The sequence below is a fragment of the Drosophila subpulchrella genome, chromosome 2R (assembly GCF_014743375.2).
Source record: "Drosophila subpulchrella strain 33 F10 #4 breed RU33 chromosome 2R, RU_Dsub_v1.1 Primary Assembly, whole genome shotgun sequence".
In the NCBI taxonomy this organism is placed as follows: domain Eukaryota; kingdom Metazoa; phylum Arthropoda; class Insecta; order Diptera; family Drosophilidae; genus Drosophila; species Drosophila subpulchrella.
This window is the reverse complement of record NC_050611.1, coordinates 18,370,992-18,388,194: the sequence shown is the minus strand read 5'-3', so window position 1 is coordinate 18,388,194 and position 17,203 is coordinate 18,370,992. Positions and strand designations below refer to the sequence as shown.

General features: G+C 41.0%; 3 protein-coding genes across 5 annotated transcripts in view; 1 reads left to right on the top strand and 2 right to left on the bottom strand.

Annotated features, from left to right (window-relative positions):
• LOC119551138 (cuticle protein 16.5) overlaps nucleotides 1-7,463 on the bottom strand; it is a 42,577-nt gene extending 35,114 nt beyond the window's left edge. The window contains exon 1 of the mRNA XM_037860328.1: nucleotides 7,162-7,463. Within this exon, the coding sequence (XP_037716256.1) occupies nucleotides 7,162-7,296 (135 nt within the window). The 5' untranslated portion in view covers nucleotides 7,297-7,463. The remainder of the gene's footprint in view (nucleotides 1-7,161) is intronic.
• Nucleotides 1-17,203, top strand: part of LOC119551131 — a 52,533-nt gene that overhangs the window by 24,788 nt on the left and 10,542 nt on the right. For all 3 annotated transcript variants that reach the window (XM_037860316.1, XM_037860317.1, XM_037860315.1), the window contains exon 4: nucleotides 15,098-15,900. In XM_037860316.1, the coding sequence (XP_037716244.1) occupies nucleotides 15,123-15,900 (778 nt within the window). In that variant the 5' untranslated portion in view covers nucleotides 15,098-15,122. The remainder of the gene's footprint in view (nucleotides 1-15,097; nucleotides 15,901-17,203) is intronic.
• LOC119551137 lies at nucleotides 16,223-17,140 on the bottom strand. Its single transcript, XM_037860327.1, has one exon. It carries the CDS (start codon nucleotides 17,042-17,044, stop codon nucleotides 16,241-16,243), a length of 804 nt encoding a protein of 267 aa, XP_037716255.1. The 5' UTR covers nucleotides 17,045-17,140; the 3' UTR covers nucleotides 16,223-16,240.

Below are 17,203 nucleotides of genomic sequence, written 5' to 3'. Positions count from 1 at the left end.
GTTTTGCTGCCCTCCGATATTAAGTTATGTTTTGTGATTTACTCTTTGTAAGACCCCTTGTATTATAATACAACACGGTTCTCTGGAATTTCACCCAATCTCTAGATCAACATCTCGAGATCCCTAGATCGATTCATGGCCAAGCTTTCGTTCTCGTTAAGACATTCCAAGTACATCAGTTCGGTTGCTTTTCACTCCTGGCCATTGTGCAAATTATAAAGCCTTGTCCAGGTGATTGACATGCCACGTAACGGGGCAAGAGCCCAGGAAGAGCCTGAGTCTGAGTCACATTATAAAGCCATAAAAATAACACCTTCGGATGCAGCCGGCAACAGCCGAAGACAAAGTGGCATCCATCATTGGGGAGCGTTTTCTTTTTCGGAGGGGGCCACACGCGGCGATCGACAAGATGGAACGACAAAAAGCCAAGCTAATTACATGCCAAGTAATTTCAATACCCACAGAAAGAAGTTGCTGCCCAGTGCATTGGTGCTCAATCGCGAGGGGCAACCAACACGTAATGTGGCAAGCAGCAGAAAACAGATGAAAACAAATGATGGTAAAAAAAAAAGCGAAACAACAAAAAGTGGTGCAAGTGAACAACATGAGGGCCAATGGACTCGCAGCGGCAGTGGCATCATCATCATCATCAGCATCATCATCATCACAACCAAGTCACTTGGTTGACTTGGCTGCTGCTGTAAATGGCCAACAACTCGGTCTTGACCCATGGCCAACATCTGTTGCTGGTGGCTCAGTTGATGTTGCTAGTTGCTCCCAATGTTGCTCCTGTGCTTTTGAGAGCTTGGGTGTGGAACAGGAAGTCTGCTTCGCTCGCTTTGATATGTAAATTGTGCCAAATCAATGCCTGCCTCTGCCTCTTGGCCTTTCTGCCCAATGTGGTAATTAAAATTGTTGGCAGGCAAAAAAAAAAGATTGTAATGAATGCCCCGGCTATAAGATACCCATTATTCCCAGGATCAAATTAAAAATAAATGTAACTTTAAGTAGGGATGAAGAAACATTAATGTTACAATTTAATTTTGCACTTTTCATTATGTTGAAAATTATGGGCGCTTCAAACTTGTACACTTAGTGAACGTGAGAGTGCTTTGCGCAGGAATCTCAAGAATCTGCCTGCTTAATTCCAGCATTCTAGCTGTTACAGATGCCCAGTTCTCAGCGTTTATAGAATGAGCTTCATATGCACAGACATACAGAACATATATCCTTTTAGGGTCGACAACGATTTCTTACACCTGTTACATGCTTTCCGAAGAAAGCAATATACCCCTTTACCGTACAAGTAATGGGTATTTCAGGGTAAGCATTAGTATGCAACTCTCACTCGGAGACAGCAGCAGCAACTGCTATCCATATAAGCGGACTGAAAAGAAAGGCCAACGCTCAGTGCTCAACAAAACAATTTACCAAGTTTGGCCTAAACGGCCAGTGACAGTCCGGCGACAACAACAATTGCAACTGTTGCGGCAACAACATCCTCATAGCGAGCATAGCAACACGTGCGTTTGCCTTTTGCAACAGAGCAACAAAGCAACAGCAACAGCAACATCCATGGAGCAACAGCAGCAACATCGACAACATCGAAAGGTGCTTGGCCAGTGGCCAGGTAACTTTGAAGTTTTTCGCGCGAAATTTACTAACGGCACAGGAGCAACATCATCAGCAGCGGACTGGGCAACTAAAACGCGCGTGCGCAACATTTGCCACAAATGGAGTTATCAACCAAATGGGTCTTCATCGATATAAAAATTGATGAAGGCGCTCTTCGCGGAGGCAAAACTTTGGCCTGTCCCCATCGCATCCTGAGCGATTGCAGGCAGCAATTTTCCAAGGAAATTGCTTTCGCCCCTGGGCCTGTTTTGAGCCATGTCGCTGTTTTCTGCAGTCTTTGGAGACTTATTTTTGCTTGTTAGCCATTGCCAGTGATTTGTGTTCTTAGCTAATGAGCAGCTATCAGATGAAATGTCCAATAAATTATTGCCGCAAGAGCCAGCGCACATTATTCGACTCGAACAAAAGTGAAAAGTGGCAAAGCCCCCTGTGTGTGGATATTTATTGTTTTTAGGATCGTGGAATTTGTCGCTGACTTGGCGACCGGCGTGCTGTTGTTTGCCTGACACACAAAATCATCGAGGTGTCAAAAGTGAGCGACAACATTTACGAGACACTGTTTGTCTCCTAACCGAGGGCCCGAATTGCGGCCATAAACCTGGACACACTCAACTTGCAGCGTCTCAAAGATGTTGACAGAGATCCGACACAAAGTAAACTTGGATCTGCTAATCCTATGGGATAATGGCGGGCAATGCGGGCCCTTGTTTACCTTTCACTTTTCAACTTGGGTCTTCTTGGGACTTGACACCTTAGAAACAGAAAAGGATTTACTTCTGCACGAGTTCTTATACTTTTTTTACAACATTACCACACCTGCTAACCGAAAATAGACTGTTTTGAGAAAGACGCGTTTAAGGTTTTGAGAAGATAATGGCACTCAAACAGCAATATTGCAGTCTGGGTATATTCTTTGCTAGCTATAAAATAGAAAAATCGTAAGTTATATGTATGAGTTATTTTAGAAGATTTCGTATGTTGTGTTACAGCTATAAGTATAGGCATTATTGTTATTATGAATGCCATTAGTATATTTAAACCCACCTTTCCTATGCAAAACATTGTGTTAAAATGTATGATAGGAAATACTTGTTTTAAAAATCGCCCCAACCAAATTCTGTCTACGCTACTTTCAGACAACAGTAAAAACAAGCATGGGCATGTGCTAGAAAAAGAGTTTTATTTAAACAGTCCACTATTCAAAGAACAAGTTTAAAAACTCATAGTCCTAACAGCTCTGAAGACACACAAAAATACTTTGCAAATGTTAATTAATTATAATTAAATACAAATCATGTTAAAAACTGGCGAAGACAATACATGCACTACTGATTCCCAATGGATGTAACCGGTAGAGAGACTTCGGCTTAAATCCTTTCAACCATATATTTACTTAAGCCCTAGACATTAAACATAATATTATTAACCACTGATATTAAGGCTATTATCAATCAGTATTAAAGAGCACCACTGATCGAGCTTTAATGCATGTAATTCATTTCATTTTCCAATTCACAAGTACAGATCCTACAAGATCTGAAAGGCAGGTCAAGACCCGAAATACGTAGGGAAACAACACATTCCCCGAGTGCACATGGGCACTCATAATTGAGGTTCAGGCGGTTCGGTCGCATTCTAAGCACTCCTTTTCCACCGCCGTCATGCATTAGCTAATGACAAGCCATGGAACTATGGCCAAATGGGTTGAACAACCTCGGCAGCCTCAGACTCACTGGGCTCCAAATGAAATTGTCATTTCAGAGCGATGCAGTTGCTGTTGATGTTGCTGATGTTGCTGTTGCTGTTGCCGTTGCTGTTGCGCAGTCAGAACAAGTTCAAGGCATAATTGCCACAAGCAACATTGGCAGCACTCGTGTGTAATTGTCGTGGCGGATCAGTCGCAACACCTGATTAAGTGAAGCATCACATGGCTGTTGCCCGTTTTTTATTGCATCACATGTTGTTGGTGTCGAGTTGCGAGTTGCGAGCTGCGAGTTGCCAGTGGCGAAGCCCGCAAGGATGTGGATGTGGCGTCCTGTCCTGTCATTGCCTGTCAGCAGCAACACATGCTGCTGGCGCCAGTGCAACAGCAACATCAACGGCAGCAGCAGCAGCAACAGCAGCGAAAGTATTAGCTTACGTACAACAGTTGTTCGATAGCCATTATTTACCAGCTTTTTTTTTTAAGCTGTGGGTGTATGGCTTTCATCAAAATCATAACTGTATTTATTATCTGGAGAAGAGACAAAATATTTCATCATCTACGGTACAATGGGTAAAATCAAATAAATGAGATCGTTATAATGTTTCTTTAACCCTGCGAAAAGGCTAAAAAGCTTGATCTTTTATTATTTTAACAAGACTCATTAAACTTTAAAAAATTATAAATACAATTGTTGAAAAGCCGTTGAATAAAGGTCTTTGGGATGGCATACTTTTGCACAGATTTAAAAAAGGATAAAAAATATTTGAAAGATAGTTTCGCAAACTTCAAAAACAAAAACATAAATGTTTAACTTCAAGTGTCATATGGTCTTGAGCAAACATGCCACAATTTTGCTTGAAATAAAAAAAAAAAAAAAAATAAAAAAAAAAAAAAAAATAAATAAAAAATAAAATTTGGGCTACAGTATAAATTTATGTTTTGGTTTAATGTTTTCATTTAAAAAATCACTTGTTTAGAATTGTATTTTTTTATTATATTTTAATTAGCTCTGAGATATATGATATGTTTATAAGCCTATGTTTATAAGGTAAAAAAAAACTCGAATTTTTCTTTATCATAGCTATGGTATGCTATGCCATACTCTCTGCAATCGGTAACTATTACTGCATGTGCAATAGCTGCTTCTGCGGCTGCTGTAGCTATTTTGATAAAGCGCGTAATCGTAAAAACGCTAATTATACGATTTTTGCAGCAATGTGATGATTAAATGTTGCAACCGCCGCAGGCCCAGCCACTCTTCCTGCGATTGCTAGCCCATCTTCATCTTTTCAGATGGCAATCGTAGGGGCCTTGGCCTCGGTCTAGCTGAAGATAAAACCCTGCGACTGGGTATGGGTATGAGTATGGGTATGGGACTGGGCCTGAGACTGGGTCCAAGTCGCAGCTTAATTAGCGTAGAAAAGGGCGCAGCCAAAGACATGCATCAAACAACTGAACACGAAAAAAAATCTAAGTAAAGTCAATATGGCAAAATAGTAAACTTAAAATTTACGAAAATTTTAGTGTACTTTCTTTTTTTTATTAAAATTAAAATTATTAAAACAATTATTATAGCTTTTGGAATTTGTCTTGTTCGAATTAATAGTAACATTACAATTAATATCGTAATAAAACTATATATTTACTCAGGTGACTTTTGTTGTCTTATTTTATTAGCCTTTGAATAGTATTTTAACAATTAAAGTAGTAGAACAACTTTTTAAGAAGGTGTCTTGTGTTATATGGTATTTTGTATGTGCGAGTTAATAGTAACATTACAATTAAAATCGTAGTAAAACTATTTATTTACTCTCGTGAACATGAACTACAATTTTCTTAACAGCTAAATCGATAATCGTCGTTCACATAGTTTTTTTCTGAGTGCACCAACAACGGGTCGGGGAGGATGGGGTGGAGCTGCAGCAGGTTTTAGTGATCTGTCATTGCCGGCAAATGGGAAAAGCAACAGCAACAACTAAAAATAGTTGCACACGTGCATGAATTTCGGACTATTAGACGTAATAGCTGAATGCATCATAATTTACCTTGACATTTAGACCAATGTCTGCGCATGCCAAAGTTAATTGCCAGCGAGCAACATGCAGCATGCAACATGCAGCAGCAGCAGCAACATAGCAGCGACAACAGCAACATCAACATCAACAACTATGCAAATGGCTTGCTTACACGCCTGCATTTTGATTAGGTTAACTATTTATAGCCATGCGATGCGGCATCAACGCCGGCAACATTCCACAAGTGAGTCACTGGCAACACATATATGATATGATATGCCTAATTAGCTGCAACGGCGACTCTTTCTGATAATCCTCTTGCACTGGGCAAACAGGTGCCACCTGAAGGTCAGCCACTTTTCAATAATGCCGGTTTCTAGTGGCTTACTTCTAGTTGTAATACCACTTTGATTTCGAAGTGGCGAGTGCAATTAAAGCTTTTATTGGCGCCCAAAAAATGCTAAAAATTCTGACAGAACAGATACGATTCGGGGGTTTTTTGTTATTGGTTTTGTTTTTTTGGTTTACTGCCAAAAAAAGACAAGCCAGCAAAATGAAACTGAAAACCGAACGCATGCGCCAAAGTCGCCGACGCACCATTCAAGGCAGCCGCCGGGCAAATGTTTTTGGTTTTCGGTTTTCGGTTTATGTTTCGTTCGAACTGGTCCAAAAAACTCCGTCTTGGGCCCCAAAAACTCCAAGTCCCCGACTCCCGACTCCCAACTCCGATTCCGTCTGCGAGTGCGTCTCGGTTTCTGTTTCTGTTTCTTTTGATTTTCATTTTTTCTTTTTCGGTTTCGGCCTGGCCAACTTGGCAACCTTTAAAAGAATGCGGACTTGCCAGTAGTAGACACACTCACTCGCACTCGGTAGATAGGCCATATCGAAAATATATATACATACGTGTGCTTCTATATGTAAGGCATGCACAGAAAAAATAACTCAAAAAGTTTGTGGCAACAAAAGGTAACAACTCTTGTGCTGCCCGGTGATAAAGCCACCAAGTGGGGTGGTCAAGTAGTTTAGGGAACTCAGCTTAAAGATCCAAGAAATAATATCTAACTCTCATCCATTTAATGTGTTATTTTAGTTTTTTTTAAAAATTTTATTTAAAGGACTTAGGCATTAGGCTCAAAGATCTCTAAAATTACTTATACGACATGTATGCCAACTTCCATTTTGTACAACAATCGTTCTCCCTCCCATTTTTAAAATGGTCGGTTAGTTTATCTTTTTTACATAAGATTATAAGTATACAACTAAAGAACCGTTTTTGGTTGGAATCTACGTCAGCTTGACTACAATTTTTGAACACATGCAACAGTACGTATGAGTAATAATATTTGAAACCAATGCGCAGTCCATAACATTTTTTGCAGAAACACATGCAACAGTACGTATGAGTAATAATATTTGAAACCAATGCGCAGTCCATAACATTTTTTGCAGAAATTTTTCGGTATTTCCTAAATGCCCAAATCGAACGAAAGAATATAACATTTAAAATGTTCATACATATGTTGTCCGCTCCTTTGTAAACCTATTAGTTTTTTAATTATAAAATAATATGTGGGGTTTCCCAAAGTCCCAAACAGTATCGAAAAATGTACCTTTAAGTGTTCTTAGTTCTTAAAACAAAGACTGTAGTTATTTTCTGTATGCATTTAAAACTCTCTCCTTATCGTCTTTTAATAAACATATGTTGTTAAAGAAAAATGTGCATACAAATTCTTACATATCTAATATATAAAACATATTCAGATATTTAAATGCTTTGAAAATAAAATATTCAAAAACTCGACCTACCAACTCTTCTGGCAACCCGTGGAGCCAATCCATTGCCGCAATTGTTGGCGGGATCATTTGAATCAGTGTGCGTTGGCCAGAGTGTGTGTGTGTTGCCAGTTGCAAGTCGCCAGTTGCAGTTGCCACATGCCGCATGCCGCATGCCACAGCTGTGGCAGCCCGGCTTGTTTACAGGAATTTTACAACTATGCAGCCGGCTCCTCCAGCGAATCGGGCTAAAAGGATGAGGAGAAAATGTTGTTATTACTTATTAAGAAAAAAACAAGGAAGAACGCTATAGTCGAGTACCTCGACTATCAGATACCCGTTACTCAGCTAAAGGGACCAAAGGAAAATGGAGATATGCAAGCAGCAAATGCGCCACCTACCGGCGGTAGACAGATTTAAGCGTTGTGGGCATTAGAGTGGGCGTGGCAAAGTTTTTTTTAAATCAATCGATAGGTATTGACGAGACCAATACATTTAAGTTAAAATTTTTTATCTAGCACGAAAATTGTGGGCGCCACAGGCTTGGGCGGTTTGTGGGCGTTAGAGTGGGCGTGGCAAACTTTTTTTTAAATCAATCGATAGGTATTGACGAGACCAATACATTTCAGTTTAAATTTTTTATCTACCATGAAAATTGTGGGCGCCACAGACTTGGGCGGTTTGTGGGCGTTGGAGTGGGCGTGGCATATTCGCGTAATAAACTTGCGCTGCGCTCAAGCCTACGGAATCTAAATCTGAAATCTCGTTTCTCTATCTTTGATATTTTCCGAGATATCCGCGTTCATATTTACGATTTTTTGAAGTTTGTGGGCAGTTTGTGGGCGTTAAAGTGGGCGTGGCAAACTTTTTTTTAGGTCAGTCGGTAGGTATTGATGAGAACAATACATTTCAGTTAAAATTTTTGTTCTAGCATCAAAACTGTAGGAGCCACAGTTTTGGGCGGTTTGTGGGCGTTAGAGTGGGCGTGGCACTCTTTTGAAACAAACTTGCGCTGCGCAGGAATCTCAGGAATCTGCATGCCTAATCCCAGTATTGTAGCTCTTATAGTTTCCAAGATCTCAGCGTTCATACGGACAGACGGACAGACGGACAGACGGACAGACGGACAGACGGACATGGCTAGATCGACTCGGCTAGTGATCCTGATCAAGAATATATATACTTTATGGGGTCGGAAACGCTTCCTTCTGCCTGTTACATACTTTCCGACGAATCTAGTATACCCTTTTACTCTACGAGTAACGGGTATAACAAGGAAGAACGCTATAGTCGAGTACCTCGACTATCAGATACCCGTTACTCAGCTAAAGGGACCAAAGGAAAATGGAGATATGCAAGCAGCAAATGCGCCACCTACCGGCGGTAGACAGATTTAAGCGTTGTGGGCATTAGAGTGGGCGTGGCAAAGTTTTTTTTAAATCAATCGATAGGTATTGACGAGACCAATACATTTAAGTTAAAATTTTTTATCTAGCACGAAAATTGTGGGCGCCACAGGCTTGGGCGGTTTGTGGGCGTTAGAGTGGGCGTGGCAAACTTTTTTTTAAATCAATCGATAGGTATTGACGAGACCAATACATTTCAGTTTAAATTTTTTATCTACCATGAAAATTGTGGGCGCCACAGACTTGGGCGGTTTGTGGGCGTTGGAGTGGGCGTGGCATATTCGCGTAATAAACTTGCGCTGCGCTCAAGCCTACGGAATCTAAATCTGAAATCTCGTTTCTCTATCTTTGATATTTTCCGAGATATCCGCGTTCATATTTACGATTTTTTGAAGTTTGTGGGCAGTTTGTGGGCGTTAAAGTGGGCGTGGCAAACTTTTTTTTAGGTCAGTCGGTAGGTATTGATGAGAACAATACATTTCAGTTAAAATTTTTGTTCTAGCATCAAAACTGTAGGAGCCACAGTTTTGGGCGGTTTGTGGGCGTTAGAGTGGGCGTGGCACTCTTTTGAAACAAACTTGCGCTGCGCAGGAATCTCAGGAATCTGCATGCCTAATCCCAGTATTGTAGCTCTTATAGTTTCCAAGATCTCAGCGTTCATACGGACAGACGGACAGACGGACAGACGGACAGACGGACAGACGGACAGACGGACATGGCTAGATCGACTCGGCTAGTGATCCTGATCAAGAATATATATACTTTATGGGGTCGGAAACGCTTCCTTCTGCCTGTTACATACTTTCCGACGAATCTAGTATACCCTTTTACTCTACGAGTAACGGGTATAATAAACACACGAGGCGAGGGCAAATTAAAATAAAACAAGAAAGAACGCTATAGTCGAGTGCCTCGACTATCAGATACCCGTTACTCAGCTAAAGGGACCAAAGGGAAATGGAAATAAGCAAGCAGCAAAGCAAGACTGAAATGCGCCACCTACCGGCGGTAGACAGATTTAAGCGTTATGGGCGTTAGGGTGGGCGTGGAAAATTTTTTTTTTGGTCAATCGATAGGTATTGACGAGACCAATACAGTTCAGTTAAAATTTTGTATCTAGCATGAAAATTGTGGGCGCCACAGGCTTGGGCGGTTTGTGGGCGTTAGAGTGGGCGTGGCATACTCGCGTATCAAAATTGCGCTGCGTACAAAGGTTCGGAATCTAAATCTGAAATCCTGATTCTATATCTTTGATAGTTTCCGAGATATCCACGTTCATATTTAAGATTTTTTGAAGTTTGGGGGCGGTTTGTGGGCGATAAAGTGGGCGTGGCAAACTTTTTTTTAAGTCAATCGATAGGTATTGATGAGAACAATACATTTCAGTTAAAATTTTTATTCTAGCATCAAAACTGTAGGAGCAACGGTTTTGGGCGGTTTGTGGGCGTAAAAGTGGGCGTGGCACTCTACTGAAACAAACTTGCGCTGCGTAAGAAGATCAGGAATCTGCACGCCAAATCTCAATAGCCTAGCTCTCATAGTTTCCAAGATCTCAGCGTTCATCCGGACAGACAGACGGACAGACGGACAGACGGACAGACGGACAGACGGACAGACGGACAGACGGACAGACGGACAGACGGACATGGCTAGATCGACTCGGCTAGTGATCCTGATCAAGAATATATATACTTTATGGGGTCGGAAACGCTTCCTTCTGCCTGTTACATACTTTCCGACGAATCTAGTATACCCTTTTACTCTACGAGTAACGGGTATAATTAAGTGCAGAGAAAAATGGGGGGGGCTATAAGCGGGGAAAGGCCATCGGCTTAACCCTGTCCTTGTCCGACTGAGGCGCAGTTTAAAAAATAGTTTAGCAATCGTCAGCCCCGCGGACAGAGAGTCACGTTTGCACTGCCCACTCCTTGGATACCATCCCATCCCATCCCATACCATCCGATCCCATCTGAGGCCACTCCATCCAGCCATCTACTCCACATCATCGTCATGCGGTAATGAGCCAAGTGAGGTTCTTGGAATTGCGCCAGCGGCGCGTCCTTGAAACTGGTTTCGCCTCATAAACAAGGCGGCCATTTGCCTGGATATCGGGGCTCTATAATGCGGCTAGAAACTATGACTCGGCGGACCCCGACTGTGTGCATCCGACTCCGATTCTCGAACCGAAACCGATTCCATCTCCTGGCCATTAAAATTTTGCACTATTAATTAGACAACACACTGGCAATTTATGGCAATGACCTCTCAGAGACCAATTAAATGCACATTACGACAACGTATTGCTCAGTTCTAAACCGCAGGCCCATGCTTAAAAGCGTCTATAAAAATCAGCGAGACAAGGTTCAAAAGCTTCTGATAAAATTAGTAAAATTATTACTGAACAGTAGCCGGAGGAACTGGCGATGCGCATGCTTGAGATGGTAAAGGGGGGTCACTTTTAGGGGTATAAATACCTACATATAGACGGGGGCCATCAGCGAGTGGTAGAAGCAGAGAAGAGCCTTAGGAATGGCTGAAGAATTTAATTTGGCAGTGAACCGTGGTTTAAATGTATAATAAAAATGTGTTCCTTAATTTAACCTCCCTTAATTAACTAACTTACTTAAGAGTTTTATATTCCCTTATTTAAAATGTTGGTCATACCTGTGAAAAAATAAATATTTATTAATCATCAATTATGAATTCGTATGGTTTTCTTTATTTGTAATGTCTTATAAAGAGATATAAATGTGAAGATAATACACAACTAAGCAAATATTTACAACAAGTAGCAGTGTTTACTATTATTGCCAGTTAAACGTAATGGTCAATTTAAAACCAAACAAACAAATTACTTGTTTATTATTCAAGCACTAAGCTATAAATGATCAGAGGCTTAGCAATTGTTAAGGAAAGCTCTTTCAACTCATCTCAAATTCGTTTGTCTTATGGCTATTCAGCACTAATAGATTATGGCTATACATTCAGAAAAATAACAATCAGTGATACCATATAATAATACCAATGTGCAATAAAAGATAATACTCAGAAAAAGTTTTCAACTTTAATTTAAATGTGTAGAAGAAAAAATATATGGGCACTTCCAGAAGTTTGATTAATTTGGATGACAAACCCTTTATTCGATAGGTATTGACGAGACCAATACAGTTCAGTTAAAATTTTGTATCTAGCATGAAAATTGTGGGCGCCACAGGCTTGGGCGGTTTGTGGGCGTTAGAGTGGGCGTGGCATACTCGCGTATCAAAATTGCGCTGCGTACAAAGGTTCGGAATCTAAATCTGAAATCCTGATTCTATATCTTTGATAGTTTCCGAGATATCCACGTTCATATTTAAGATTTTTTGAAGTTTGGGGGCGGTTTGTGGGCGATAAAGTGGGCGTGGCAAACTTTTTTTTAAGTCAATCGATAGGTATTGATGAGAACAATACATTTCAGTTAAAATTTTTATTCTAGCATCAAAACTGTAGGAGCAACGGTTTTGGGCGGTTTGTGGGCGTAAAAGTGGGCGTGGCACTCTACTGAAACAAACTTGCGCTGCGTAAGAAGATCAGGAATCTGCACGCCAAATCTCAATAGCCTAGCTCTCATAGTTTCCAAGATCTCAGCGTTCATCCGGACAGACAGACGGACAGACGGACAGACGGACAGACGGACAGACGGACAGACGGACAGACGGACAGACGGACAGACGGACATGGCTAGATCGACTCGGCTAGTGATCCTGATCAAGAATATATATACTTTATGGGGTCGGAAACGCTTCCTTCTGCCTGTTACATACTTTCCGACGAATCTAGTATACCCTTTTACTCTACGAGTAACGGGTATAATTAAGTGCAGAGAAAAATGGGGGGGGCTATAAGCGGGGAAAGGCCATCGGCTTAACCCTGTCCTTGTCCGACTGAGGCGCAGTTTAAAAAATAGTTTAGCAATCGTCAGCCCCGCGGACAGAGAGTCACGTTTGCACTGCCCACTCCTTGGATACCATCCCATCCCATCCCATACCATCCGATCCCATCTGAGGCCACTCCATCCAGCCATCTACTCCACATCATCGTCATGCGGTAATGAGCCAAGTGAGGTTCTTGGAATTGCGCCAGCGGCGCGTCCTTGAAACTGGTTTCGCCTCATAAACAAGGCGGCCATTTGCCTGGATATCGGGGCTCTATAATGCGGCTAGAAACTATGACTCGGCGGACCCCGACTGTGTGCATCCGACTCCGATTCTCGAACCGAAACCGATTCCATCTCCTGGCCATTAAAATTTTGCACTATTAATTAGACAACACACTGGCAATTTATGGCAATGACCTCTCAGAGACCAATTAAATGCACATTACGACAACGTATTGCTCAGTTCTAAACCGCAGGCCCATGCTTAAAAGCGTCTATAAAAATCAGCGAGACAAGGTTCAAAAGCTTCTGATAAAATTAGTAAAATTATTACTGAACAGTAGCCGGAGGAACTGGCGATGCGCATGCTTGAGATGGTAAAGGGGGGTCACTTTTAGGGGTATAAATACCTACATATAGACGGGGGCCATCAGCGAGTGGTAGAAGCAGAGAAGAGCCTTAGGAATGGCTGAAGAATTTAATTTGGCAGTGAACCGTGGTTTAAATGTATAATAAAAATGTGTTCCTTAATTTAACCTCCCTTAATTAACTAACTTACTTAAGAGTTTTATATTCCCTTATTTAAAATGTTGGTCATACCTGTGAAAAAATAAATATTTATTAATCATCAATTATGAATTCGTATGGTTTTCTTTATTTGTAATGTCTTATAAAGAGATATAAATGTGAAGATAATACACAACTAAGCAAATATTTACAACAAGTAGCAGTGTTTACTATTATTGCCAGTTAAACGTAATGGTCAATTTAAAACCAAACAAACAAATTACTTGTTTATTATTCAAGCACTAAGCTATAAATGATCAGAGGCTTAGCAATTGTTAAGGAAAGCTCTTTCAACTCATCTCAAATTCGTTTGTCTTATGGCTATTCAGCACTAATAGATTATGGCTATACATTCAGAAAAATAACAATCAGTGATACCATATAATAATACCAATGTGCAATAAAAGATAATACTCAGAAAAAGTTTTCAACTTTAATTTAAATGTGTAGAAGAAAAAATATATGGGCACTTCCAGAAGTTTGATTAATTTGGATGACAAACCCTTTATATTGAAACATAATTAATCATAAAAAAACTGTTTTTATTTTTTTTTTAACATACAATTTTATATAGATTTTAAAAAATATTCATTTTTGAAATGGAACACCTTTACAAGCAGTTTAATTGTTGCAAGGCGAAAATGCTTTATACCTTGGCAGTCAATTTCCTTTTTAATTCATGAACGTAATTTTCCTTAATTATAAATTATCAAATATTTCTTTCTGTGTACGAAGTGCGTTGGCTTGCTGCACACGCAAATGTCACATCGATTAGCCGCACTGAGGGCCACGAGATGTGGTATTGCAGCTGGCTAAGCTAACTTGGCTAACCTGGCTAACTCTGGCTAGCTGGTTAGCAGGCTCGTAAAACCTCAAATTAGCTTTGACTATGTTGGCTAATTTGAAAAGTAAGAGGCCGTTGGGCGAATGGGCCATCTTGCGTTGTGGTTGCGCAGCAATTGAGTAGTTCAATGCCCGCCCGGCCACCCACTTGACAGCTGTTTGGTGACCTTCGCCGTCTGCCGTTGACTTTCCTTGATTTCCACACACTAATCAGTCGACAAAAAAAATGTCGAGCAAATATTATGATATGAGCAATGAGTAAAAACAAAAGCCACTGAGCAAATATTATATAAGCTAACACAACGGCATGTTTTCGGTTATTTTTTTTATTACCGCCTGATAATCACCTTTGATGCGTTTATTGAACCGATAAGACGACAGATCCATTAGCTTATGGGGAAGTTCCAGCCAGCTGATAAGCGTGGAAAGTGTACGCATTTATTTATAGACTTACGAACTACTCTATAAATAAAACTGTGTATTCAACGTAAACGCTCTGTAAATATACCCACCCATTGAGCTGGGAATTGATCACTGTTATCTGAAGTAGTTCAATCAAATCAAAGGCAGGAAAGTAGGAAATCGATGGTTAATCATTGGCCATGCTGTTTGCTTAAGTTGCTGTGGCAGCGGCAGCAACACTTTAAAATTTGCCGCAATTTGCGTTAATTATACGCTCCGTTGGACGAAAAAAGCAACAGCTGCGAACAAATAGGGAATGTCGATGGAAATTGCAGACAAATTTGGGCCAAAAAAGAGCTTGCACTACTCTAATTTCGCTTTTCCCGAAAGTAAGCCCACAATTTTCCCACACCGAGAAAAAAAATTGAAAAGGTACAAGCTAATTTTGATGAAATTCATTATCAATTCTGTTTAGACCTTGTTTTTTCTGTCTTTTTCTAGCTCGAAAAGAGAGGAAATCCCAGAAATACCATTCCTTAATATTAAGTTTATATTACTCAATGATAAAAATAACAAACTTATTTATACGAATTTTTTTTTCTGTGTACTTTTGCAGCAACAACAGCACCAGGCAACATAGTATGCGTCTCTTCAAAACGCGCAAATCCACCGACACCTACAGCACACTAGCCGCTCAGCAACAACAACAGCAGCAGCAGCAGCAGCAACAACCCGACAACAGCAACACTTCCCAAAGCAGCAGCAGCAAAAGTCACACGCCGGCAACATGCAACAACCGATTGACCAAGAGCATTGCGAACAGCACCACCATATCCTCATCGCTGCCTGATCTTAACGAGTCGCCCGTCATGATCCTCAGCTGCACCACCCTGGCCAGCAATGGAGCCACCGCCACGACAGCGGTCACAGCAACAGCCAGCGGAGCACCGGCAACATCTGCCGGGGGTCTGCCGCAGCAGCAACATCAGCAGCAGCCGTTACGCACGGCCACGCCCACGTGTCTGCTAAGTGGTCGGCAGACGCCCTCGGCCATATCGGTGATGTCGCTGCAAGAGGCCACCAGTCTGCACCGCCAGCAGCAGCAGCAGCAACAGCAGCAGCAGCAGCAGCAACATCAGCAGCAGCAACATCAGCCACCCACCATCTACGTGCCCGTGCCCACGAAACTTGGCAGCAATGGCAGCACTGGCAACCACTCGGCAACACTGCTTTTGAGCTATGGCAGCACCAACAGCATTGCCACCATGCAGCAACAGCAGCAGCAACATGCCGCCCAGTACCAGCAATATGTTGCACAGCGACTGCACGCCGCTTCCAGTAGTTGTTTGTACGAGAAGGGGGCAAGTGCCGGCGGAGGAGCGGGCAGCAACAAGAGCAGCCGATCCCTGACCCCAAATGGTAAGTAAAAGTTATTGAATTATCAGAAGTAACACATGTCAACCCCAAAAAAGATCACTAGAGTCTGAGTGTAAACTCCAACCCCCTGTCGGTTTAATGAACATTTCAATGACGTATTCTCAACTTATAAGTTCATTCCCTTTTGGTTTCCCTAACGAAAAGTAGGACAAGTTAAAAAAGTCATAGGTCCTCAAAGTTTATCACTTATACATAGGTACATTTTACATAGCTAGCCTTTTCTTAAATATTTTAAATACAAATTTTAAATTAAAACCATTTTATAAGGTAAGCATACATAGTTGCTTCCCAATTCTAACAACTTTATTTTTATTGTTGACTGTTATATTAAGTGTAAAAATCTGCAGTCATTTAAATGCCACTGGCAACCAATATTCGTGTTTGACGCCTCCTCGAAGAAACCCAATCCGTTTATCACACAAAAGTGCGTTGCCATGTTACTGGGGGCACTAAACAAGAAATGCGATCCTTCCTGTGATAACATGCTTATAAAGAAATTGCTTGTATCATCACAGACATTTACGAGTTTGAGCCAGTGATCCTCTTTCTCCTCCTGAACCTCCCAAATGCTGCAGTTGCTATTGGCACCCAATTCTAGGTGATATTCGGCCCCAATACTCAACATTTCCTTTTGGTGTTGCAGGCACAAACGTTGAGTTTTTAGCAAAAGTCTCAAAGAACTTGGAAAACTCTGTACCACATTTTGGAGACTATTGTTCCACATATCTGGTTGAGATCTTCGAAGATTCATCAATTCCTGGGCAAAGTTTGAGAGAAGAACATCATTCAATAGCTGAGCTCTCTTGAGGTACCAATAAAGGCTCATCCAAATCCTCAACTTAAAGGAGTTTTCAGGCTTGAGTTGCTTTTGGAGTTCTAGTGATGGTTTTCCTTCTTCTAGCAAACGCGACCAGGGAATATTTAATGAGATTCGGTCTTGCTTTTCTTTATTCAAAGATAAACTTATTTCCTCAGTCCAACTATCAAAATTTAAAGGACTCTCTTTAAGATGATTGAACACAAGTTCAATTAGAGGACTGTAAATGTTGTTTTCAATGACCGCTTGAACTGTAGGTTGTAGGAAACTTAATCCCAAAAATATTATGAGAGAGATGTAGACGACCATTGCGAAGAAAAAGTTTACTTGAAATGATCTGTATATTTCTTATGGGTTCAGATTGGAATATTTCACTTCCTGGAATCTCTTCCTTATCGCATGTTTTTTGATAATCTCTTCGAATGCAAAAGGCGATTACTCTGGTATTCATTTCCTTAAACAGATACT